An 18,581-nucleotide genomic window follows, 5' to 3' on the forward strand; every position below is an offset into this window, starting at 1 on the left:
CCAGTTTCGTCCTTCTGTCGAGCGGGCTCATGAGGCAACGAGTAAGGCTGTGTCGACGCTTTGGGTAGACATTAATGTTAAAGCAGCATCCTGCAGATTTCCTTTTGATATTTTCGACCTCAGTCACTGGTCACGTTGACCGGTCAGCCTGGCCGTCTCGCCCCTTTGCCGCCCCGACGTTCTTTTTGTTTTGCCCAGTCAAAAGGCAACCAATTAGGCAGCAATCAAGAAGGCAACGCCCCGCCGTCCTTGCAACTCAATCATCATTGCCATATGTTTCCGCTCACCTCCCACATTGTCCTCTTGCAGTGACCAAGTCCTCGTGAAGTCGTCTCGATGGACGGGAATATTATTGCCGGCATTGTATGGGATTCTCGAGAACCTCTTCCGTTAGACTTGGTCCAAGAATTTCGACCAGAAATTGACCACGAATCTTCGGACGGAGCCTCAGAAATCTCTCTGCCTGACGGTAAACATGGTCATGTTCATCGCGGAAGAGACTGTGTCCTCCGAGAACCTGATCGGAATATTCTTCTCCCATTATCGACCTCTCTGACGGCTAGAGTTATAGATGACGCGGCACAAGTAACGATCACCCAGCTTTTCTTCAACGATTCCAATGCTCCTATTCCCAGAGGGTCATACACATTTCCTCTCCCAAACGGTTGCACGGTCATTGAGTTCAGCTGCCGAGTTGGTCGCAATAAGATTATAAGAGCCAAAGTGAAGCCTAAGCAGGAGGCTCGGGAGGACTTTGATCGTGCCTCTCGGAACAATCAAACTGCAGGGCTCATGGAGCAGGACACTCCAGAGATCTTCACCACAACTCTTGGGAACATTCGACCAAATACCAAATTGAAGGCAGAGATTTCGTTTGTGACCTTTCTGAAGCACATGTTCCGAGACCGGAGTAGCACTGCCACTCTCACGATACCGGCTTATGTGGCGAGTCGCTACGGCAGGCCTCCCCCGGGACTCACTTGTCCATCGTCCAACGGACTCCTCAAAGGATTCTCAGTCCACATTGAGGTAGTTGACCCCGAGGGAATTCAGACCATCACAAGTAAAACTCATGAAATCGAAGTTGAAGGCGGAGTGGGCAGGCAAGAGTTCGAAAACTGGGAGGAGTTCGCAGCGGCAGTTGGCACTGACGATCTTCCCGTTTCGATTGTAAGCTTCAAGAGAGGACCGACTTTCCTCGACAAAGACTTTGTCCTCGACATTGCAACCCGGCCGCAGGATGGGCTGGAAGCTCCACATGCCTGGCTTGAAACTCACCCATCGCTTCAGAATCACAAGGCAATAATGCTCACGTTACCCCCAAGCCTCATGCTCAGAAACGAGTCTTTAAACGAGGATGGGGAGATATTATTTGTGGCTGACCGATCGGGATCCATGTGTGACAAGATCGAGTCTCTAAAGTCGGCCATGGCGTTCTTCCTCAAAGGCATCCCGGCGGGCCGAAAGTTCAATATTTGGTGTTTTGGCACGGGTCAGCAATATCTATGGCCCAGATCCCAAAATTACTCGAATGGGACTCTCCACGCCGCTCTTGCGTTTGTCAAGACACGATTCAGAGCCGATATGGGCGGAACGGAACTTCTCCGAGCATTGCGATCCATTATAAAATCAAGAGACCCATCTCGAATGACGGACATTATCATTCTTACTGATGGGGAGGTCTGGCGGCTTGACGACACAATCAACTATGTGCGAGATACCCGCATCGCTACTGAGGCTAGGGTCAGATTCTTCTCTCTGGGTGTGGGCAGCGCAGTCTCGCATGCCTTGGTTGAAGGCATAGCCAAAGCAGGCGGAGGTTATGCAGAGGTAATCCCGGCTGCCAGCAAAGGAGGATGGGAAGACAGAGTAGTCGCAGTGCTGAAAGCTGCATTGACCGGCCATGTCGGTCCACTTAGAATTGAGTTTGATGATGACTCGCAAGTTGGAATTCCTGACGAGCAATTTCCCAAAGGTGAAAACTTTAGAATGCTTCAGAGTGAGGGGTGGTCGCTGATAGGTTTTAGGTCCGATGTTTCCCACAAAGCCACCATTTCTGCAGTCCCCAGCGGATATATCGTCTCTAAGCCCTTTCCTGCGTAACAGAGTCTTCATGTTATTTGGTCCGCTTACCCCTACCACTCCATTGAGCCATATCAACATTAGATCCACCAGACCCGATGGCCCGGAAATCGTTACTCGAGTTGCTGTCAAAACACTCCACAGGAAAGAGATCTCTATCCACAAGCTAGGCGCTAGGGCGATTCTCGGTGATCTTGAAAGAGGAGAAAGCTGGATTCACCTTTCCCCGTATCGGCCGGTTCGACATTCGGCAGAAGAACGAAGACTGGAGCGTCAGGAAGGAGAAGAACTTGGATGTAAATGGTCACTCGTTTCAAAATGGACAAGCTTCTTCGCTGTTGAAGAGATGTATGAAGATTGTGGAGATGTGCATGACGAGTTTATGGACGTGAAAGAGGCGGACGAAGATCTGGATCTTCTACGACCATGGGGAGTATCCGGCCGGTGGGCTGACGGTCCGAACCCGGCTTTGCCAAGCAATGATGCTGAAGACCCGGAAAATGATTCCAATGACGACGAAGATACTCCACCAGTCTCTGACTTCGCTGAGAGACGAGATGACAGCAGCAATGATAGCGATGACGAGGACTGGGATGACAATGGAAGTGGAGGTGGTGTTGCAGTCAGTCCTAACAGCACCGGCCAGCGAAATGGACAGCTGCGAGCTCCCGAAGGCGACCAAGCACCAGATCCCGGAACCCACCACATCGAAGAGCAAGATGGTAGCAGCAGGCAGGGTAGCTCCTCGGCCGGTCGATCAAATCAAAGACCAGCTGGCGGGCAAGTATCTGACTTTGCATCCACAGCAACAGCCCCTGCGACCCATGAGATTGTCTATCGTGGTCCTCAAATACAGGCTCCTCCTATGAATTATCCTCCGGGGCCACAATATCAGACTGGTGTGAACTACAGTAGAGCAGGCCCAGCCCCAAGACTCTCGTCAGCTTCCAGGCTTGTGGGCAGCAGGGTTGGCAGGATGAGTCCTTTCGCAATGGGAGGCCCACGCTCCCCTATGTTCAGCCAAGGTCTAAGCCACCCCGACATTAGCGGAGCTCAGGCTCTGTTTAGGAGAACAAAGTGTGATGATTCAGCAGAAGCTCTACCTCAGCAGCTGCCATCGGTTCTACCGTATCCGCCGCATGGACTAGATGCTACATCACTGACATTCCTACAAACTGATTCTATCATAGTCTCAAATTCATCTAGCATCTCTCCGCAGTTTCAAAGCGCCTCCTTCTCACGGGCCTTACCGCCGCTGGGCCTGTCTTCAACCAGGCAAGACAAATCCAAATCACTACATTCCGCTCCTTCTCATACCACTCCTCTACCCATTGAGCGAGAACGAAAGCCTTACATGACCAACCCAGATAGCGGAAAGACCTGCGAGGACGTGAGCATGTCCTCTTCATCAATTGACGCAGAATCAACGGAGCGGGATTTATACTTTGGCTTCGAAAATGCCTACGAAAGAATTAGAGAATCCTCTTCGATGGGCCGTACGTCGACTTCGGCTGTGCCATCGCCGTACGAGTCTATGTCCGTCTCAACCACTATCACCGCTCCCACGTTCAATATTCCGGCTTCAGGGGCGCTGATATATGACTCGAGCGGCAAGTTCAAAATCAGCGAGGACCTGAAGAAAGAGCAGATCGTCCGACAGCTTCAATCTTATCAGGGGTTTGACGGTCGCTTCGTTTGCGCAGATTCCGAAATCAGGGCGCTTTTCGGGGAAGAATTTTCTCGGATTGCCCGCGATCTGTCACGGCAACATCCACAATTTGGCTACGATCTGGTCTTGCATATGGCTATAGTGGCCTTCCTCCGTCTCAAATTCGAGTCTTGTCAAGCTCTGTGGACTCTATTGTCGGCAAAAACCGAACAGTATATCAACAAAAGCTTCTTATTCCGGGGAATAGTGGAGGCTAGCCGGGACAGGGTACTTGAAGATATCAAAAATCGCTTGCACAGGGTACCAGTACTAATTGAAACCCCTAAAACCATTGAGATGAGCCCAACAGACTCTAGCGGCTTAATTTCAGCTGAAGCAAATGTTTCGGGAGGGCTTGAACAGCATCGTAGTCCAATTATTTTGGACCGACCCAGGAGATCCTCTTCAGTGTTTCGGTCACCGTCACACTCTCGGGATCGACCAGCATCACCACCTGGACGAGCCCGCCCCAGCTTAGGACCTCCCCGCCGAGAATCTCCAGCATCTCGACCGAGAAACCGATCGCCCCACTATCCAACTCGAGAGGGCCGCAAAAGACGCAGAAACTCGATCTCTCTCTCTCCATCCCGTAATAGCGCGGATACGAGAGGCAGGGAAGCAGTACATGTTTCCCAACCCTATGTATCAGCATCGTACGCGACATACTCACCATACTCGACCTCCGCATATCAGTCATCTAGCCAGTCTCCAATTAATGCTTACATGTCTGTGCCACCTATCTCATCAGAGCAGCCATACTTCTCTACATCTCAATATCCAACATATCCCAGCGCCTCTTCACTATATCCGCAACCTTCATTATCTTCGCCGGTCTACTGCCAACCACCGCCAATCACCTCGTACCCACCCATAGCAAGTGAGCCGCCCTCATCTTCGTACACGAGGGCGACTACCCCCCCGACAAAGTCAAAGGAAACAATACAATGGCCGGATTATGGATACCCTAGGAGGGACATGCCCTCGAAGGGGCCGGTGTATAACTATGCAAAGGCGACGTCAGAGACGCCAGTGGCATATGGTGCCAGATCGGACGCGGGAGCAGAAAGGGTTGTGCTGGAGCGTGCGCCATTTTCTTGATCAAGTTTCAAAATTCTCGGGAAGGAGAGACGGTATGTAGCCCTTTTGCGCAATCAATACTACGATATATTTATTGCTATATAAAGTCGAAGAAAGGGGAATTCCCGGTCTCTTACTTCTGCAAGAAGTCGTCTTCTTGGGCACTGAGATTCCTAGTGGCTCTGCATCCACCGACAAGCACCTGGGTGCAGTTCTTACAACAGTTGTTCAGGCAATTGTGAATTACAAAACGCACCCAAATGTCCAGGAGAGTGAAAAGGATCCGGGTTTGATAGACGACTTCGGATGGACAGTTGCTCTACACAGTGGCTAAAGAAGGTTACGCGCCAGTGGTGAGCAAATTGCGCGGATATTACTTGATGCTATGTTCCTATTCTTCAATCCCTCTTTCTCGGGCCCTAGCACTATCAGTAGCGGTGGTTAGCAGGAAAATCCAAAGTGCAGCCAGAAGAGTGATTCGAAACTGGTTTAGATGAGTGATTTAGCAATCAGCATGGGACTAGCCCCGTGCTCCCAACTCTGCTCTTTACGAGCCGGCCACGAGCCGTGAGCTCAAAGCTTGGTACACGGCAGTCTCGATTTTATCTCACATGTCCTCTCATTCTTGTTATTCTACCAGATTTTGTGTTCACCATCAAAAGAGTCTTGTTCGTCCATGTGGTCTACTGTAAAGTTGCCTCTAACGTTAGTATCAGGATTCTGCTTTGGGGTTCTTGAAAGCGGCTTCAGCACAGCTGCTGCAATGTGTCCGCGGACAATTGCTCAATTCACCGAGACACCTCTGAGCTTGCAGACGATCTTCTGACCTTCATCGAATCTCTTTGGGCACTTGCAAGGAACATTGGACTGCCTTTATTCCACCCTTCCCTTTATCTTTTGTTTCCCTGCCTCGCGTGCTCGAGCCATCCTGTCCTCTCGGGCGCCTCTCAGCTTCGATTTTCTGTTGCAGGACCCAGGAGGTCTGCCTTTAGGTCGCTTCTGTGGCTGGCCTTCCTGCGGTTCAGGGTTCATTGCCGACGACAAAGTCGGGCTATCGTCCATCAAAGGAGAATAGATCTTCCCCCAAGCCCACCAGTCAGCCGGCAAGGGTGGGGATCTCTATGGTTATATGCCAATCTCTGAATTAGTCAGTTCCAATGTTTCCCGTTCTACTCAACGTCCTGAACGTTTTACCGACACCGATCCTTGGAGAGCTGGAGTCGTTATCGTCGGTCCAAAAGAATCAACTCGACCATGCGATCCTTAACGGCCAACTATGTGCCATATCCTTTGCCATGTCGCCGAGTGGGGACCCTCGCCGTGACGGCGAAGGACCTCTTCGCTGAAGCGGACCACGGTCATGTGTATGTTGGCAATCAGAGCATGCTGGTCTTTCCAGCGTGCAAGCTCCACTGCTGGAACTTTGACATTATCTGGAGCAGCAGAAGCACCTCGTTAAACCTACCCCTTTCGGATTCAGCCTTGTCCTGCCGGCGCTTAAAAGGCCTCCCTCTTCGGGACAAACTTCTCTACACTCTGGGTGTGGAGACCATAGGATAGACGAGCACGTGACAGAGCTAGTTCCCAATAGGCCTAGCGGCCTGCACGGGTGTAGGAATAATCAATCAATCAATCAATCAAAAACTTCTCTACAGCTCTGGTTTCAGCTCTATTTTCAGGTGAGTTAATCTACGTAAAACATAGAGCCAGAAGGCAGACTCGCTGCGCCGCAGTTGTTACTGTTGCCGCCGACCTCTTTGAAGCTTTGCGTGCTGGCGAACTCAAGGGGTTGATGTCATGCAAGAAGATGGGTCATTTGAGCCCCAGTCAATGTGTCTCGTTCCTTTCCTTCACACATCTCAGTTAACTGTACAGATTGAACTGGTTTGTCAACCAAATGGGTTCTTTTCGTTCCATATCTCAAAATTTGACTACTTCCCCTGAGTCGTGCTCTACGAACGATGTCTCCCCGGACACCGAAGGCTGACGAAACTTGGCCAAACGTGTCCACGTGCATTGATCCCGTAGGTCCGGATAATGAACCTCCTCCAACATACTGCGATAATAATGCTTTCCAGTCCGAAATCGTTATTCCACCTCACTCGACCTCAATTGACTATGCAGCTTACCGCATCTCCGAGAGTGTTGTTTCCGATGATCAAACCAATCGCTATGTTATTGGCCCTGGGCCGGGAGAACAACTATCACCACCTCCGCGACTGATAGTTAGAATTCGGGGAACGCACATTGACAAGGTATACTCCTGGGGAACGACGAGAACAGACTTTGATTTTACCCTGGACATCACTCCACTCGTCATGCCCACAGCCACTCGGTCTCACAAGCCAGAAAATTCTGGACAGAGATAGTTTCTCAGACAATGAAGCACTTCAGTATTGGGTACAACAATTCTGCGAAGGTCAGGAAGAATGGTGCGCTCCGACTCACCGGTGTGGTTTCCTCGAATTGATATGCTAATGATGGTCACTAGTCTACAACTTCAGCGCATCGTTACGAACTGGGATACTTCATTCTTGGAGACATCCATCCGGGATCTCGTTGTCACAGCAAGATGCAAAGGGTGCCTCGAAGTCACTTTTCCTCTGCATCATTCTAAACTTACTATCTTGAAACCTGGCTCCGCCGCAATTTCTTCAAAGCCTGTCTCGTGGAGCTGTTTTTCTCACTTTGCAAAATCCATCACCCCTTCTTCTAAATTGCTAGGGCAAGGACAGTCTACATGCTCCCATTTCCAGACGATCTGGCCTTACGCCAGCTCACCACCCTCCTCAACGATCCCAATCTCCATCTTGCCCTCACTGCTACCACCACGACAATGCGCCGTGCAAAGTGAGACCTCCTGGTTCAACACCTGGAAAGAACCCATCCGCAACAGCATTGTGGCCAAAAGACGAGGCTGGATAACGATCGAGGACTGGAAAGACGTGTACATGAGCAATGTACACTGGCCTCAGCCGGGTAGGGACTGGGGCACTCCGGCCGAAGACTGGGTCACGCTGATGAAAGGAATCACATTGGCGGGATCAAGCAAGGTTGCGCCTGGAGATATTGTTTGGTGGAAGTACTTGGGTGGAAAGGTGATTAAGAACAGTTATTCCAACGTGTCGGAAGCTTCTATCAAAGGATCCCGACATCGGGTGTTGTGGTTGCAACTGATGCGCCAGATAAGGTAGATAGATGTATGGGCGTTATATTCTCGGCTTGTAGGAGAAGTAAATGAAAGAAGGGTTGGTAGTCTGGAAAATTTCTGGGGAATCCCAAAGCGAAAAGCTCAATCTTGATCACGCCCTCTCGGACTTCCAGGTTGCTGCCACGAGAGTGAAAATGCATTTGAGCCAAGTCCTGACCGAACCACCCCCCGGGGACATGGGCGGGGACAGGGATGTGACTGCACAAAAAGTCAGCGAAAAGCGATCCAACGCTGGGAGCCCCAAAAAGGGGGAGGGGGAGAGGGAAGAGGGTTCGCCAACTTTCCTACGGAGAGGTTCAGAATTTCGTCAGTGAAATGCCTCCCAGTCCCACATCGAGTCCCATCTCACCCTTTCTTTCATATCGACAGCTTTGAAAATTTGCGAAGTCTGGTTAGGCTAGTTGTAACGTGAGCATGTACCTCAATTCAAGAAGGGAAGGCTGGAGGGCTGGAAAGCATGGGCGGGCTAGTCCAATGTGACTAACAAAGAGGTACCGGCGAAGCGAAAGAGAAGAATTGAGAGTTCATGTTTTAAGAAGGTGAATTAATTCATTCAATGTCGCCGATTTGAATTATATCGATCGACTGATGGCACCCTCTATCGACGATGGACATGAACTATCATAGTTCAGTGCCGCCGTCGCCGTCGCTTTCAGAATTGCTCATGTCATCATGATCTTCGTCTTCGTCGTCGAACTTTTCAAAATCGTCCATAGGGTATTCATCGCTTTGCTCTTCTGCGTCACCAGCGGATATACCTTTTTCTCCTTCCCCTTCACGATTTACTTCTTCTTGACTCTGGACAGTCTCGGCTTTTCTTTTCCCAGGTATCTCGCCAAGTCGACCTTCTCTTCCCTCGACGGCTTCCGCAGAAGCATCGGAATCTGCTGCTTCCACGCCTTCTTTCTTCGGTGGAGGCGTGAACCAGGGAATCTTGCCCCTCAAGAAATCATTTAGGACCATCTTGGCAACACCATCGACGTCCGGTTCCCCACCCTTCAGTAACCTCCCACCTTTACGAGCCAGAATACCGAGGAACTCCAACGGATCGTCGTTATAATCTTCCGCTTTGATTTCATACGTCCTTTCGATGTGACGGGTCTGTGTCCGTCGTAAAACGGCTTCGACATATTGGGCGGGATGCTCCACGTTTTCAACTCGAACAACTCCTCGTAGAAGGATGTCTTCTTCCGTGCCACCTTGACTCGGTGGGACTACTCCAGGGCAATCAATAAGATATATCCGTTTCATTAAAGTGATGTACTGCCAGACTTTGGTCTCGCCCGGAATGGGTGCGACATTGCAGACTCGTTTCTTTCGTAAAGTGTTGATGATCGAGGACTTGCCGGTATTCGGATACCCGATGAATCCTACCGAAATCTGTTTTCGTGATGAATGTAGAGTTGAGAATTGTCGTAACAGCGTGATTAGGGAACCCTTTCCAAAGGAATTCGTCATGGACGCGTGAAACGCCAGTGTAGGGTATTCCTTCGAGAGCAATCGGACCCATTGAGCCTGAAAATAGAAGGATAACATTAGTATGTGTGAGACATTACTAAGAGACGTGCTATGATATGAAAGCCAATAAGTTTTGGCAAAGCAAACCTCAACTCAGACGAAACACGCCGTGCGCTCTGGAGACGAAGCTTCCAAGACGGATGCAATGTCGGTAACCACCTCAAAATAAGACGGCGAGCGCTGCTTAATGTACCAAAGCTGTAACAGGCGACTTTCATGGAGGAATTTGCGAATGCAGAAAGGAGCCTTGACTTAGCAATGGAAAAACCCAGGGAAGGGCTGAACCAACGGATGCAGCAGGGCTGAAAACTCACCGTTATGCTGGTGGGCACCAAGTCGCATTTGTTCAGGACAAATACCAAATGCTTATGCGGCGTCTCTTCCCGAATGTATTTCTCGACACTCCGACATCTTGTACCTTCAGGATCTCGGGCGTCCAACACATGGATAACGACGTCCGAAGAATCAATGACCTTATATAATTCATTCCATATCCGTTTGCTCTGGCCCTTGGAGAAAATTGGTTCTCGTGCAGTGGTGAGTTCTCCTTCTTGCGGTCCTTGCAATTGTTCAGCCGTTTGTCCACCCAACAACTTGTTCTCTTCCAGACGTTCTAAATAGTTGTCGTGCATCTTGACTGACTCGTCGGCCAGATCAGCCATAGAACTCGCACTCAACTTTACCCGCTTGCGTTGAGATTTCGGCCCAAAGGTGTCGGCAAACGGTTCAGATTCCACAGCAATCTTAGCCTGGTGTTGTTTGATTCCATTCTTTGTGTTCTCTGAGTCCCGAATCAAACTCATGGGCAGCTTATTTGTCTTGAGCAAGACCTGATATGGATCCGCGGCTCGCTCCGCCACAGCTTGTCTGAATGAGTCCAACGCATCTTGCGAAATAACTCGAGTATTTCCAAACCATTTCCGATTCGGCTCGACTCGTGCTTTGGGGATTTCTCGGGACTGGTACGAGGCAGCCCTCGTAATTTTTCCTTCGGAATTTCTTTGCGCTTTGCCATCTTTCAGCATGTTCAGTGTCCGAAGCTTTTTGGCATCTCTGCATTATCATTAGCCTTAAGAATCAAAGATTAGCCTCCCCTAGAGCGTACCGGTAGAAATTCTCGCCCTTGACTTTGACATTTGTCATGCCGTCCGTTGCGACGCCCTGCCGCTCGCGGCGGGATACCTCCTTCTTTCGAGCTCCCATATTGAAAATCGATGAGGAGGGAGGAAAAGCGAGCAATCTCCCCTTAATAGTCACGCAAAGAGGGCCCCAAGAAGATACGAGCGGCTGGCCAAAGTTCGTTTCCGTTGGCTCGAAAAAAAGTTGTTGCAGTGCCAAGGAAAGTAAAAGCGGCTCCGAGATTGATCCGTTTCGGGAACAAGTGACGCCGCCGCACCGCCTTCCAAGGTACAACATATATGGGGTACTTAGTTGTCAAGCCCTTCTGCGATATTCGCGACGGATACGGAGTCTCCAGTAGTCCAGATGTTGAAGAAATTGCCGTTGACAAACACACCGCGGTGGTCTTGCTTTTCGAGACGAATTCTTGCATCGCAAGGGGCCTTCTTTGAATTGTGCAGAAAGTAAACGCTAAGAGACGGACAATCCAGAGTGGACAAAGTCTCTAAACAACAATGAGTGCTATCTCCATGAGCTTGTACCGATCTAAGTTGGACGGCTCTCAAACGTCATGGTCTTTCTCATCTAAGCTTCAACACAACCATATGTTCACTTGAATCGAGCCGACCCTTACATTCCAGCCTCTGGTCCGTGATACTTCAACATCCGCCCCTCAGCGGAAACTGGTCAATATCAGGCGTAACCTCATGTCGCCATTCCGTTTCGTCAAGTCTTGCTGGTTCAACAATGTCTCGGAGCGGGATCGAGAAATTTTTCCTTTTTTCCTGCAACCCTCTGACTTCCCTTCACTTAAACGATACCAACAGGTCAATTCTTTGAGGAACGTCCCAGTCTAGGTGAACAAGGAAATAGTGGATCGCGCGATTTTGGACCAGACGGCTCAAACTTATGGTCGGTCTAAAGCTTGATATCGTGGTCAGTGAGCTCCCGAATGAGAGGTACTCATCGACTTCACATGGTTCGACAGAATATGGCCATGTACTGATGCCTTGCTTGAACGAGGTGAAGAGGCCTTGATGGAAGTATAGCATACGAGGGTACATGAGAATCACAGTTCTGAGCCCAAGGAAGGAATGGAAGGGCGGAAGTACACCATTGGTGACGATATCATGACTATGTATATTAGTTTCAGATGTCGGGGGGGTTGAAACGGTCCCACGTCAATCAACTATAGTTTTGAAAGTCCAAAAACCCCATTTTACTCATCCTGGGCGTGGATGAATAGGAGAGGTTGATCTCCACTGTTGACGATTTTCAGGTCATAAGTTGGCCTGCAGAGGGGCTTCTGCGGAATCTGGCCCGGCCGAACTCCTAGGCTGCTTGCTGAAGAAGATTGCACCTTTGATCATGACTTCGGATAGAACGTCTTCCTCCATAATCCATTCCATCCTTTTTCTCAACGCTTCCGGGTTGAAGTCGGTGGTAAAAGAGTCTGGTAGGTCAGCTGAGGCAAGCAATCCGGCCTCGTAACTTGTCCTAGTAACCTTGTCGGTTCGAGGCTTGCGAATATCTTGGTAGAAGCGAAACGCCGCTTCCAAATCGTCGGAAGCCCAGCTCCGCAGGATGGTAGCAAGGGCAATACCAGATTCAATTGCCATACAAGTTCCTTGGCCTAAGGGATTGTTAGAACAACCCCAAAATAGAGGAGTCTGGGTCACACACCTTGGTGAGGGAGTGTCGAATGAACAGAATCCCCAACCAACACGATCCCGCATGAAGAGTTGGACTCCTCAATGTGATACCACTTGTCGATAGGATCACGCACATATAGAGTCTGCTTCAACATTGTTCCGTCTGGAGAATACGCGTGCAGTCCGGCAATCAGTTCTTGAATGGGAGATGCCCAGTCTCGGACATGTGCATGAAGGTCGTCAATAGGAGCCGAAGCCAACCAACTTTCCGACGTCCAAGAGTCCAATGATTCAGTCATAAAACCAATCACCCCAATACGAGCCGTCTTAGAGTCGTCATTTCCGATTGGTAGGGTCAGAATGTGCTTCTTGTGACCACGAAAAACGACAGTCTTCCTAAAAATGTCCGCCGCCTCCTTCGAGAGATCTTCGTAGCGAACATAACCCCGGTACACCATCTGACCTGAATATTTGGGGCTATCCATGATGCCTAGATGTTGTCTCACAACAGATTTAATTCCGTCACAGCCGATGACGATGTCCGCACTGGCGGCAGTATTGTCCTCAAAATCGAGGACATACTGGGAGCCGTTGAATTGAATCCATCTGAGTCTCTTGCCCGTGTGTAACATTGAGGCGGGAAGACGTTCTTTGAGAACATCCAGCAAGTGTGCTCGATGGATTTGCCGCGATGCCGGCTCGCCGAATTCCTCAATTTGTCCCAAATACTCTCCTGTTTTGTAGTTGCGATATTCCATATAGCAGGGAGGATTTCGGGAGGACTTCCATGTCATGGACTCTTTAAGGCCGTATGCGTCCAGAATGCGATTTGCATTCTTTGTGATATTGACACCAGCACCAACCTCGGTGAACTTCGGAGCCTGTTCGTAGAGGCTGATGTTATGCAAATCCACATGGACGGCAGCATTTGCAAACGACATTCCACCTAAACCGCCACCAATGATCGCAATCTTCTTGTCTTCGAAGCCCATTCTGGCGATGACTGGTAAGTAAACACTGGCTATTCAGCCCGTTTGGCCTAGAGAATCCACGTGGCAGTTTGAGTGCGACAAGAGTGGGAGTATTCATCAACACAATGCAAAAAAATGGTCTGGTTCAAAAGAATACAATCCTTACCATTCGACATTGGTTGCATTCCATCTCAAAAGAGGCTAGTGAGTGACAATGCTCGTAATGCGGTGTGCTCCGGGCCGCGAACGGCCCCACTTTTGTGCCATAATTCATACGTTCTACGGAGCTGAATTGAAAAAACAACATGACAGAGGTTGTCTGCGGATGAACACGTAAGGAAATTAAGCAAAAAGCGTTTGTGAAAAGCGCAGAGGAAAAAGTGGATTCGGGGAGAGACGTTGAGTGGGATCGAAGAACATATCTGTCATGCCGGAGCTGAGCGCAAGGTTACTGATGAGATCCTTTAGATTTCGGCCGTAGGTCGAGCTAAAACTGCGCCGATGACCGAGATGGGCCTTTTCATATTTCCTACTTCAAGGAATTGGAATCCCGAGGGCGGCCCCGGGCGCATGCCAGCCATGGGGACGCCACCCAATACTTCCTGCGCCAGAAGAGTACTCTCGTGCGCGCGGTGTAGGAAACGCAAGATCAAGGTATGATGCGTATATCGCTTTGGTTTTCTCCGACTCATCAAGACAGTGCGACCGTCGTTTGCCAGTTTGTACTCAATGTGAGACCACGAACCACCAGTGCACGGGTGTCAGCACCATTGACAGTAATGCTCATGTACCACGAAGCCTGGTTCAGTTCTTGGAGTCCCAAATTGCTCAATGGGAAATTGAAATCCAAGCTCATAAAGAGAATGACCTTGTCGATAGCCATGATGCACTCCCTCGGGGAGTCGAAGATCCATGGGCATGGTCGTCCGCAGCCGCCGGATCGTACGAAGAATTGAGTCAACCACATCCCCAAGATGACCTCGAATCAAATATCATTCGCAGCTCGGAATTTCGCTCCATGATAGGAGCAACCATGCCAACTGATCCGGCGTTGACCGACCTTGTGTCTCGTGTTCGTATGGGATTGACACCATCAGCTGTGCTTCCATCCGTCACAGGCCAAAGCCCTGAATCTCGTCGTGTCCCTGTTCCGGCCAGCTCGGGAGACGAAAGTGTTGATGTATCGACACTCTCAACTCTACCTGAACATGTCTTGCATACTTTGGTTCGGAAATATATTCGTCACATATTTCCAATCTCCCCAGTCATGTCTCAGGTCGAAATCAATCAAAATCTCGATCTGGTCCTGGCAACCATGCGCGAATTGAGGACCAAGACAACCGCGAAGAGAGTGAGACCTTCCTTTCACTTCCTCGCCATATACTTGATACTTGCAATCTCCTCGACACTTGGATGTGCTAAAACTCAGCATGAGTCCCGCTGCCTTGCCTTCTCTGAGGTTCTATTTCAAGAAGCGATCTCGCACCTGTCAACAAGCCTGTCGTACCCGACAGATCTCGCCAGTCTTCAGGCAACTTTATTGATCCTTCAATACGCCGAAATTAATCCGAAATGTGCTAACATCTGGATCTTGAATGGAGCGTCCATGAGATGCTGCCTTGAACTCGGCCTTCACAGGGAACCGGTTCGATCAGTTGAGCTTGATAGAGACACAATCGAACTTAGGAGAAGACTGTTTTGGGCGGCATATTGTATGGATCGGACCATATCGCCAGCCGTTCAACGACCGTTGTACATTCCAGACGCAATCATCAATGCAAATTTTCCTCAAGGAGCATCCGAATCCCCCGAGGAATCGTCGATTCCACCAAAACAAGTCACATTGGACTGGACCAGATACTGCAGGATTCAATCAGAGATTACAGAGGTTCATTTCCAAGAAAAGCCGTTAGATCGGGACTGGCAAGATTGGCTCGCTCGAGTGGAGGGAATGTTACGCCGTTGGTATCGTGACAACCAATCCGTCGATAATGCAGTCGAATTTGCTTATGCTCATGGACTCGCTCGCATTCATCGACCTTCGCCACGAAATCCAATGCCGTCCCCGGAGAGCCTAGTGACGGCGTTCGAGGCCGCTTGCAGATCTGCGCGACACAACCGAGAATCTATTCTGAATGGTTTCCTGCGAAAGCCGTGGTTGGCCGCCCAAAATACCGCCGAAAGTGCCATGGTTGCAATCTTTTGTCTACGACATGCCTTCGAGGGGATTGTTACCAGATACACCGCCGAGGAAATTTTTGAAAAGACCAAAATATTCACATCAAATTTGTTGGCTCTAGCAGCTCATGGATGGCCAGAAATCTCCACCTTTGCGGCGAGCTTTGAACGTCTTCTGGCGCCTTTGATCACTGGTGTTTTGATGAAGATGTCAACGCAATCGCTCATTTATCCGCCCGCTCTCGATGCGGAGCTGAACAAGTTCCTGCTTCCTACGTCAACCTACAATGAAACTTACTTCGGGATCGGATTTTCGACAAATTTACCAGATCTGGGCAACATGGGTGGCATCACTAACGATAATCTGAACTGGGACGAGGCCTTCTTGGAGACTCTGGCTAGCAATACTGACAAATACAGCTGGGGGGATTTTAGCAAACCAGATGACCTATTAGTGTCATTCACATAACTCGTGCAAAAGAAGAGAATTTTCCTTGAGCTACCAGAGAGCCGAGTAGCTGGAATTCGGGGATGAAAAGAAAAAAAGGGATCGACAGGATCTCATCAAGAAGGTTTCCCTAACTTATGCCCGATGTTTGAATACTTTGATAGCGAAACATCCCAAAAAGTCGATGAAATGGCTGGTTGAATGTGATCTGGGAGCCCTGGTGGTAGTCTCAGAAGCGACAATGGGTAATACATTCAACGCAGGCAGCTGTCAGATTGCCGGACCGTCCGAATTATCGGTAAATTCAGGTAGTTTTGCTTATCGTCCAATCCAAATACATTTCATTCGTTAATATTACGGGAAGTGGGGTTAACAGATGGTGGATTATGCACCACGGGAGGGGATATGGTCCCCGATCTTTCCCAAACTTCGCATCCTTCCAGAAATCCAACTTGATAAATTGTTTTGTCTTGGAATTTCTAAAATACCATATCCTCGAGTCAGTCTCATGTCAGCATTAGACTCTCTACTGTCCAGCGACTCCGCCTTTCTCCAAGATATCTCGAAGGCTTTGAGGACTCTTCCAAGTTGCCAAAGATGCCAGAAAGGTCGGCGGCGATGTGATACTCTCCTTCCCTCTTGTGGTCGATGCAAAAGGGCAAATGAAGAATGCCTCTTCTACGACCATGCCCTCAAGCAAGTGCTGCCCAGAAGGTAATCCAATTCAACTCCAGTCCAGGTCTCCAGCACTGACGTTGTCAGCTATGTTTATTCTCTCCTCAGAAGCGCGGAAAAGTTGCAGCGGCAAATATCTGAATGTCACCAAACTGGAACAATACAATGCAGAACAACCAATTCGCCTTCTTTCCAGATGGGAATCGAACAAATAGATGGTCCGGAACCAGCCCGAAACATCAAGATTCCTAAAGGATTCAGAGAAAGTGGATTTCATTTTCCGGTTACAACTCCTCAAGGACCAACTCTTCGCTATTTCGGTGCTAGCTCGGCCTTTTCACTCGCCGTCTTCATCGTGGCCAAGGTCCGCAATGACCCGAGATTTTCTCTTCCCAAAATTGGCAGTCATATCACTACCGATATGGAGCCGGCCGACTTCCATGGCAGCTGCAATTGCACAATAACCAAGTCTATGGTAGAACGGTCCGTGGAGCTGTACATGAGATCCATCCACATTTTATATCCCTGCTTGGACGAACAGGCCATTGGGCTGGATTTGGAAGCCTACTGGGACATTCAAAGCAACGACATTGACCCTGGCACCCTCAAAGGCCAACAAGCCCATCAATTCTTTCGCATCAAGATTATTGCAGCAATTGCCAGCGCTAGCAGATCGCGGCACAATGCTAGCAGGATTGCCTGTGATCATGGATGCTATGTCGAAGCATTGAAATGTATCGCCGAAGTGACCTCAGAAGTCTCGGCCGATTCCCTTCGTGCATTGATGTTGTTGATCATATATTGTCTCTTTCGGCCTCGGAAGGGAGATATATGGAGACTCTTGGATTACGCATGCCGTCTGTGTCTGGAACTGGGTTATCATACGGAGTCCGGATCCGATGTCTCCGTGGTGAACCGTGAACAGCAGAAGAATATTTTTTGGAGCTTATACACTCTCGAGAAGATAGTGAGCCAACTCTTCGGCCGGCCGTCGGAATTTCCGGACGCAATAGTCACCGCCGAATGTCCCAATTCCAACATACTCGGCGTTGGCGAGGAGACTCCTGTGGGTGTTGAATCACATTTCGTCATTGAACATTATCGACTGGTCTCTCTTCGATCCAAGCTGTTCAATCAGCTCTATCTCTTTGATGGGGCTGCGAACCGCGATATGTCGTGGTATCAAACACGGCTTACCACCCTGGACACTTGGTATACCAAGACGAAGGAGGTCATCGCTCCCGCCGGTGTGGGTCAACTTACTTGTACGGTGGCTTTTCACGCAACGATCCTTTTCCTTTTCCAACCCTTGATGATGGAGGCCTTGAATTCGGTGCGTGACGGAAGCTTTCAACCAGGTCACATTGAATACATACCGTCTGAAATCTTCTTGTCAGCTGGAAGGCTAATTGAGGTCTACGAAGAAATTCTACGTGCACCGCGAGACAGTGTGCTCGGAACTTATCCAATGACTTTTATGTCGGCACATTACATATTCCTCGCGAGTATGACGATCACGGCATACTTTCTCTTTTACTTAGATGGGCGGATTCCTTTCCAGACGATGATAGTCAACCCCGATTATCTCCAAGAAACAGCCAGGATCAATCTTGAGAGTTTATGTCAGATATCGAACTCATGTTTGATACTGCTCACCTTCTGCGCAGAAAAGTGGCCAGGATTGGTGGGGATGAGGGATATCTACCGGCAGCTTTCAGACCAGATATTAAAACACGTTCTGGTGAAGTACTACGCACAGAACTGCCAGTAACATAGCGAAGATAGAATATAGAGAGATATATGATCCGATCTTACTAGGTCGTATAGATGGAGATTGGAGAAGGAGGTCGCATTAGAGCTTATTGTAAGATCAACACGTCTCTAAGTTCTATCAACGCTGCCCCCCTTGTCGTACCGGGATTCCCTGCCCCACCATCTTTTG

General features: G+C 49.4%; 6 protein-coding genes across 6 annotated transcripts; 4 read left to right on the top strand and 2 right to left on the bottom strand.

Moving 5' to 3' along the window:
* Positions 1-336: 336 nt before the first annotated feature.
* Positions 337-4,888, top strand: Z518_10671 (uncharacterized protein; the record flags this gene model as incomplete). The annotated part of the gene is made up of 2 exons (XM_013412213.1): positions 337-1,975; positions 2,028-4,888. 2 exons carry the CDS (start codon positions 337-339, stop codon positions 4,886-4,888), a joined length of 4,500 nt encoding a protein of 1,499 aa, XP_013267667.1.
* A 1,940-nt stretch (positions 4,889-6,828) lies between these two features.
* Z518_10672 (uncharacterized protein) lies at positions 6,829-8,061 on the top strand (the record flags this gene model as incomplete). The annotated part of the gene is made up of 3 exons (XM_013412214.1): positions 6,829-7,122; positions 7,196-7,299; positions 7,359-8,061. The coding sequence occupies 3 exons, from the start codon at positions 6,829-6,831 to the stop codon at positions 8,059-8,061; spliced, it is 1,101 nt and encodes a 366-aa protein (XP_013267668.1).
* Positions 8,062-8,699: 638 nt separating this feature from the next.
* On the bottom strand, positions 8,700-10,799 carry Z518_10673 (uncharacterized protein; the record flags this gene model as incomplete). Its single annotated transcript, XM_013412215.1, has 3 exons — positions 8,700-9,593; positions 9,911-10,649; positions 10,702-10,799. 3 exons carry the CDS (start codon positions 10,797-10,799, stop codon positions 8,700-8,702), a joined length of 1,731 nt encoding a protein of 576 aa, XP_013267669.1.
* Positions 10,800-11,995: 1,196 nt separating this feature from the next.
* On the bottom strand, positions 11,996-13,359 carry Z518_10674 (uncharacterized protein; the record flags this gene model as incomplete). The annotated part of the gene is made up of 2 exons (XM_013412216.1): positions 11,996-12,348; positions 12,399-13,359. 2 exons carry the CDS (start codon positions 13,357-13,359, stop codon positions 11,996-11,998), a joined length of 1,314 nt encoding a protein of 437 aa, XP_013267670.1.
* A 558-nt stretch (positions 13,360-13,917) lies between these two features.
* On the top strand, positions 13,918-15,985 carry Z518_10675 (uncharacterized protein; the record flags this gene model as incomplete). The annotated part of the gene is made up of 2 exons (XM_013412217.1): positions 13,918-13,992; positions 14,039-15,985. 2 exons carry the CDS (start codon positions 13,918-13,920, stop codon positions 15,983-15,985), a joined length of 2,022 nt encoding a protein of 673 aa, XP_013267671.1.
* Positions 15,986-16,835: 850 nt separating this feature from the next.
* Z518_10676 (uncharacterized protein) lies at positions 16,836-18,410 on the top strand (the record flags this gene model as incomplete). Its single annotated transcript, XM_013412218.1, has 1 exon — positions 16,836-18,410. One exon carries the CDS (start codon positions 16,836-16,838, stop codon positions 18,408-18,410), a length of 1,575 nt encoding a protein of 524 aa, XP_013267672.1.
* Between the last annotated feature and the right edge of the window lie 171 nt (positions 18,411-18,581).

The sequence above is a fragment of the Rhinocladiella mackenziei genome (genome assembly GCF_000835555.1).
Source record: "Rhinocladiella mackenziei CBS 650.93 unplaced genomic scaffold supercont1.9, whole genome shotgun sequence".
Classification (NCBI taxonomy): Eukaryota; Fungi; Ascomycota; class Eurotiomycetes; order Chaetothyriales; family Herpotrichiellaceae; genus Rhinocladiella; species Rhinocladiella mackenziei.